At 42.1% G+C, this 7,387-nt stretch overlaps 1 protein-coding gene across 1 annotated transcript; it reads right to left on the minus strand.

Moving 5' to 3' along the window:
• Positions 1-1,229: 1,229 nt before the first annotated feature.
• Positions 1,230-6,984, minus strand: fads2 (fatty acid desaturase 2). The gene is made up of 11 exons (XM_008300860.1): positions 6,926-6,984; positions 6,171-6,416; positions 3,538-3,648; positions 2,985-3,182; positions 2,804-2,905; positions 2,607-2,732; positions 2,457-2,517; positions 2,302-2,378; positions 1,970-2,067; positions 1,612-1,708; positions 1,230-1,313 (listed from the first exon to the last, which is right to left on the minus strand). Exons 2-11 carry the CDS (start codon positions 6,378-6,380, stop codon positions 1,230-1,232), a joined length of 1,164 nt encoding a protein of 387 aa, XP_008299082.1. The 5' UTR covers positions 6,381-6,416; positions 6,926-6,984.
• Positions 6,985-7,387: the final 403 nt, after the last annotated feature.

A 7,387-nucleotide genomic window follows, 5' to 3' on the forward strand; every position in this document is an offset into this window, starting at 1 on the left:
TGCGGAGCGTTTGAAGAACTTTTAGTCACCACGTCCTGTAGTTTGTGCCTGCCAAATGTCAGGTGTGTACGACGGACCCCCTAGGAGGAGTTCGATTTAGAAAATGGCCAAAAAGCCATTTTGGCAGTGACGTGTCCAAGTCCCTTAAAATATCAAATTTTTTGCCAGTCCTGATGTGCGTGGCGATTTTGGTGAGTTTTCAAGCATGTTTAGGCCCTCAAAATCACGTTTCAAAAGTCGGTAAAATAATAATAATAATAAATAATAATAATAATAATAATCACAACGGTTACAATAGGGTCCTTGCACTGGTGTGCTCGGATCCTAATTATTATTGCACATACCCAACCACATCAGTGATGCCCTGCCACAAAGTTTTCATCTGGTATGGAATTCCATGTTTGTCACAGAGTGCGCGGACCAGCGGGGCCACCAGGTGGTAGTTGTGGCGCGGCATCGTAGGAAACAAACTGTAGAGGGAAACGAAACAGGAGCTATTGATTAAACATAACAGCAGCCAGTATGTCTCAGTAGTTACATTTTTGGCTACAGGTGTATAAAGGCAAGAACCACAGCGCTCAGCCTCTGTGGAACATTTAAAGCAGCAGACTCTGCGTCAGTTCACACTCACATTTGCCTCATTTTTAATCTTGAAACTCGTTTGTATTAAAACTGAAAAGGAAATAATATGAAATGCAGCTGGTCAGTTACTTTCATTGCAGCTGCTGGATGTTAATAATGCAGTTCACCTAGAAAACACAATTAAGTAATTTCACTTTTTGAAAACGCATCATTGCCGTCCTCAGATGGCTATTTTTAAAACAATAGAATAGGTTCATCTTTTCTCAGTTCACCAAGCAGAAGATGTCAAGCAAAATTCCTTCAAATAAATTACATTGTGTTTTGCTGTCAAATTCACTTGAGGCACAGAAAAATGACTCAGTGTCCAGTTTTTGTTTTGTCTCTCCTCAAGGGCTCTGAGAAACTATTTTCTCACGTCTTTTTTCCACCAGAGATTTTCTATACTGTTCCTGACAATGTCCAGCACCTCGTCTGTAAGGACACAGTTTCAGGTCTGCAAACTACACAACACTGATTCAGGAGTATTAAGAAAAGTTTGAGGCTTAATTTTTGTTGTCTGCGTAGAATACATTTCAATACACGCTGACATGACGCTGCAGGATCGGTGTGTGTGTGTTTTTTTGACAAACTTTCCGTCATCGTTTGACTTACTGGTGCTCGATCTGAAAGTTGAGGTGTCCGCTGAACCAGTCGTTAAAGAGGGACTGGTCAATATTACAGGTGGCCTGTAACTGAAGGAGAGAATGAGACAATAAATCCATCATTTAGCCATTACTGCTTATCCTTTGGAAGGTGGAGGCGGCTGGAGCCTATATCTCACTTAGCATGAATGGTTATCATTAATCAAATGAAAAATAAAACACAGCAAACAGAAAAACCTAATCCACCCAATAGTTGGGATCAGGAGAGATATGGGACGCCTCCCTTATGGTCCAGTGTGATAAACTTCTGTACATAGCTGTCCATCAGCAGCACCTGCAGGCAAATGTGGATATCAGAGCAGTCAGAGTTTTATAAGAAACCAGGCACCTGCATTGTCAGCCAGTCCTGGTGCTTCTCGTGATCAATGTCCATCGGCAGGTGGTTCATCTGAGTCACCCACACAAACCAGTGACTCTCCAAAAACCTGTAACAACACAATAGCATTCACTAAGGAGGGTGTTACACCATGTGACTAAGCCTTCATTAGCTGGCATTACTTCATTTGTTGATGATTAACCTATCAGTAATAAAACCCATAACAAGACAAACACTTGGCTTGCTGTGTTCTGAAAAGCATACATGTATAAACAGCCTCAAATTCAAGAGTGATCCATTTACACAGTACTCTTTACTGAAACGTGCTACCAAAAATGTCTTTGTGTAAATTCTCTTTCAGATCCTTTACCTGACAAAGCTGATGAGCACCAACGAGCCAAACAGACCATACAGGGGAACGTAACAGGAGAAGTAGCGAAGGTAGTAGGACATGGACCAGGCCAGATCCTAAACAAGACAACAAGGTTAGATCATTTCTTTGTTAAGAAAAATCATGATGCACCAAAGCTCATCTCTTATTTTTCACTTGTGTAACATTCTTTGCTGCTCTGTTTTCACTGTAAGGTTTTTCTTCTTCAATACTAAAAAGCTATAAGATGTATTAGCCTGATCCCTCCTGACATACAAAACAAAAAATCTGTACATAAACTGCACTACAATAGACATCGACTGGAATCTTACCACCCAGTCGCGGCGTGAAATCATGGTGTGCATGATCTGAATGTGGAAGTAAACTGGAATGAGCAGCGGTGGTCCCACTAAAAAAAGAAAAAGACTTATTCCTGAAAAGGTTTTTACAGGTTTTATTCTTTTGAAATGACTCGACAGAAACATACCAAGAAAGAAGTACTGGTGTTGGTGATGGTAGGGCAGGTATTTGATCTTTTTTATGCCGTACTGTAACAGAGAAGAACACAAGAGTTAAATGAGGGGCTGGATCACACAAGTGTTCACAGAATTTCAAATACCTGCTCCGCGCTACTCACCTCAACTGGCTGAGTGTCTCCGAGCACGAAGACGTGCAGCATGTTGACGTCAGGGTCTTTGCTGAAGATGTTGGGTTTAGCGTGATGCTGGAAATGTCGGTGATTCCACCAGTTGGCAGAAGCTCCCTGAGAAAGCAATCTTTTAACATCTGTGTAAAAATTCACAGAAAAGACATGCAGAGTCGGAGAAAGGTTACCTTTAAATGACCGACGATGAACTTCTGCAATATGTGGTTCCAGCTGGACTTCTTGAAGACAGACAGGTGGCCGAAGTCATGCTGCAGCCATCCGGCCTGCGACTGGAGAAGAAGAAAAGAGCATTTTGAGATTTGTTTTCGGCAGAATTCGCCCAATTATACCGAGAAACACTGATGTCACCTGAGCAGTTGCCAGCATCACCGAGCAGAGAAACGTCAGTACCCAGCTCGTCCCCCACAGCCAGATGATGAGCCAAGCGAGGGCCTCCAGCAGCAGGATGTGACCCAGGTGGAGGCAGAAGAACAAAGGATCAGCTCGAAACAGACCCTTCTTCTCAATCTGAGCACGTAAAGTGTTGAAATCCTGTATTATTGCTGCCTGGGAGCAAAGAAGAAGAAACAGACACACTCTTGTAAAACTTAGAATACGTTGCACTGATGTGACACTCGTGAAATCAAGAAAAATGTTCTTGTAAGCTTTAGAAACCTTTTACATTTTTGTTACAGGAAACCAAGGCATTAGGGTAGTTTGAGTTATTTAACAGCTGACGAAACATGAGTGTCCAGAATCTCCTGAACGCTGTAAGACTCATGAATAAGAAAGCAGATGTGTGAATAGTCCGACCTACTCCTGTTCCTCAGGTGTTTCTGGACATGATTCACGGTTCCATGTTGTCAGGGTGAGACTTAAGCTCCTTCGTGAATTTATTTTAAGAATCACAGGTGCAGCTTACATTTTTGTTTCGGTCCTGGTTGGGCTCTGTCGCCGCCAGCTCTCCGATCAGCAGAGGCTTCAGAAACTTTTGCACAAACTTTAGCTCAGGATGAAAAGCGGTGAATGCCTCCTGGAAAACAAAAATAAAGAATCCTTTAGATGAACCTAGAATTACCACCATGTAGATGTGTGCCTCCACCAACCTGTAAAGTTCCAGTTTACATCCATGTCTCTCCAGACTTTAATAATATGTATGTGTATAGATGAAGGGAAGATTTTAAAGTGTGTAAGTTCATTGAGAAAGAAAAAAAAGTCAAATTCTTTCCATGTGTTCACGTTTGGCCAAAAAAATAGATTCTACTAGAGCGCAATGTTGTACCCATGACTGTAGACAACCCTTCAATATGCGACAACAACATGGATGCTTCACACTCATGTTTAACCCAGCAGCAATGATGATGCAGTTCCAAGGTGGACACCCAGGATTAGTTTAATCAAGATTAACTTAGTTCAAGATTAATTTAGCATCTGATCAATCATGTGAAGTATGGTCACAACATCTCTTTTTGTTTCTGAGTCATGTCATTGAATAATGGTCAGAAATGTGTTGCTGCAGAACATTATAATATGACAGTCAAGTTGACCTTTGACCTTTGGATATAAAACACCATCACATCATCATTTATGGACTGCAAGGTGGAGCGGTGGTTAGCACTGTTGCCTCGCAGCAAGAAGGTCGCCGGTTCGCGTCCCTGTGAACAACCAGGATCTTTCTGCATGGAGTTTGCATGTTCTCCCCATGCAGCGTGGGTTCTCTCCAGGTTCTCCAGCTTCCTCCCACACAGTCCAAAAAAGGTTAACTGGTGATTCTAAATTGTCCGTAGGTGTGAATGTGAGTGTGCTTGGTTGTCTGTCTCTAAGTGTAGCCCTGTGATAGACTGGTGACCTGTACAGGGTGTCCCCTGCCTTCACTCTAAGTCGGCTGGGATAGACTCCAGCCCCCCTGCGACCCGAGTGAGGATTAAGCGGTGTATAGATAAAGGATGGATGGATGAACGGATGGATGGATCATCATTTATCCTATTAGTTATTTGTGTGAAATGTTGTCATATTCTGTGGTTGAATTCTTGACTTACAGTCAGAAACATGTTTTGTGAGAACACAGTGACCTTTGATCAACAAATGTTTATCAGTTCAACGTCATCATGAAGTGAACGCTTGTGCCAAATTTGGGCATGTATTGTGTTCACAAAAACAGATGGATGGATAAACAGCTGGGAAACAGAATGCCTTCAGCCACTAATCACAGGCATAGAGGCATTAAAGAATATGTAGTGGTGGATTAAATTCCTATATATCCTAAAAGTGGGTCCAGTGAGTTTTGATACATGATATTACTACATAGTTCATACAGATGCATCAACCTGGGAGTAGCATTTGAATTTTGTTGATGCTTAGTCGAAGTACAGTCAGCTAGTTTAGTCCAGTCATAAATAGAAGAGCTACAGGAACGAGTGACATAGATTTTTACACAACTGTCAACTTTAAAGCTTGTGTTAATCCATGTGGTGATTAAGAACACAACACTTATAAAATCCCTTTAAATAACTTGGAAAAACTAGTTGAAACATCTTAACTGGTATTTAATTAGTAATTAAAAACTCGTGTCTATGCTCCCAGTTACTAAACAAGCAGTAATTACAAATACCTTTGATTACAGAGGAAATGCTGATTTCCTTAATTCAGCTTGTTGGTTGAACATAATTACATTAGACATGGTCTTAGCTCAAACAGGATGCAAATTGTTATGTTAATTTTTTGATTGAGTTTAAACATGTGTGAGGGGGTCACAAGATAGGAATTACTGTTTAATCTCTAAGGATGTGGTGAAAATATTAACTCATCCTGTTTGTGATTTAACAGGATGAGATATGTGTGCAGTAACACAATAAGTACAATTGTGGCTTAATTAGCAAGTATCATGAAATGGACATAAAGCAAAAAGGAATTTTGGACAGCTACTTCCACCGCTTAATTAAACGCCAGATGGCAAGATAAAATAACTCTAATTTACAGATGTAGATAAAAAGTTTAAGTTGCAAACCCTGTTATTATGGGTTAAGTTGACACCATAATGTTGGCAATTGCACAAACTTAATATTGTGTGTAATTTAAAATCATTCAAATTAAGGTAACTGGTTTGATTTTTCTTCTTCAACTTGTGGTCCCCTCATCTAGCTTCCCAACAACGGAGGTTTTTTTCTTTAAAACTTAAAAATGTTTGTTCATAATAACCGTAATTAGCTACATAACACTTTGAAAGTCCTTTTAAATAATAAACTTCATTTTTTAAAATCATCTACTAAAAAGCTTATGCTACCAATCATTAAAGACGTGGTAATTAGGAATACTTTTGATTTAATAAAGGCTAATTCTCCCCCAACAACATCTACTCTGTTGGTTGAACATAGTTTTATTAGAAGTTGTCTTAATTCAAAAGAGTGATGCAAACTGTTGCCTTAACATCATGGTTGAGCTCAAAATAAATAAAAACCCAAAACTGCCAGTAAGTACAACAGTGGAGCGGCTTTATTCTCTGTGTATGTGTTAATTTTACCTTAAAGGGGATCAGAAAAGGTGACACATATTTACCGTGGCATCCTCTCCAGCGTAGTGGCTGATGACTCGACGCCCTCCTGGATGCCTCTTGGCCCACTGGGTGATGTTGTAAACCTTCCGATCGATGACCAGCCACTGGTCATTCCTGCTGCAGTGGCTCTGCACCTCCTCCCAGGTGTAAACTCCTCCGTCCCTCCCGCTGGCTGGCTCTCCTGGCTCGGTCAGCTGGCCTCCACCTCCCATCCTCAGTGCTGTCTCTGGCCTGGAGCCACCTGCACACTGACGGGCCAGTCAGACACAAAGTTCTCACACCTGGATGTAAGGAAACCGTGTTCAGACAGTCTGTGCAGAGGAAGCAGAGGAAGCAGGTTTTCACCCTGTTGCTCTTTTTACTTTAACCACCCAACTGATTGTAACACAAGTGGAGTAAGACAGAGAGGAGAGCAGCATCTTCACTAATAATTGATGATGAAATTCGACAACCAGCTATTGGAGGTATGGTGGAGCAGGGCGGTGTTTAACCTACTGACACCGAATCTAAATGTCAAGTGCACATTATCTCGCAATTAACGAGGAAACAATCAATATTTAGCGTGTTAGTGCGTTTTGGCGCAGAAGCAGGCTGTCTCAGTCTTTTAAAAAACAAGCACACAATGCAGATCAAGCCACCGTCAGAGCATCCAGAGAAAAAACCGCCATGAATTGAGCAGTAATGGCAGATAGCGGCTGGCAGGCTGTCTGTCCAGCCTACAGGCCACAAACATGAAGATGAAATATTTCACACTTACAGCATCCAGTTTTCACTCCTACTCTCCTCGGGCTTCAGTCACATTAACACACCGGCTCACTTTATTAGCTCCCGTTCCGTTCTGATCCATTCCAAGCAGCAAACATCCCTAAAAGCCATCCTCAGCCTCCCCTCATATGTTCATCGTCTCATTCAGTCCAAACTCCGAGCAGATCATTCGAGGGTGTCTGGGCCAATCGGCGCACAGTATATTCTGGACCACTGGCCAACGTGCCATAGGCTCAACAAGCTGCTCATCTCGATGTGAGGATTCCGTCTGAGCGCACAGACGGAGCGCAAGCAGCTGGAGGACGCAGGTCTTTACGCAGCCAGGAGGGGACGTCTGGAGCGGATCGGGGAGATGTTGAGCTCCGAATATGTGTCGATTTTATCGACTTAAAGTGAGCAGCAGGCTCCTTTCAACTCCAGCTGCGTTGTTGTGGTAACGGTGTGGTTAACACCC

The sequence above is a fragment of the Stegastes partitus genome, unplaced genomic scaffold (genome assembly GCF_000690725.1).
Source record: "Stegastes partitus isolate 25-593 unplaced genomic scaffold, Stegastes_partitus-1.0.2 Scaffold1601, whole genome shotgun sequence".
NCBI lineage: Eukaryota > Metazoa > Chordata > Actinopteri > Pomacentridae > Stegastes > Stegastes partitus.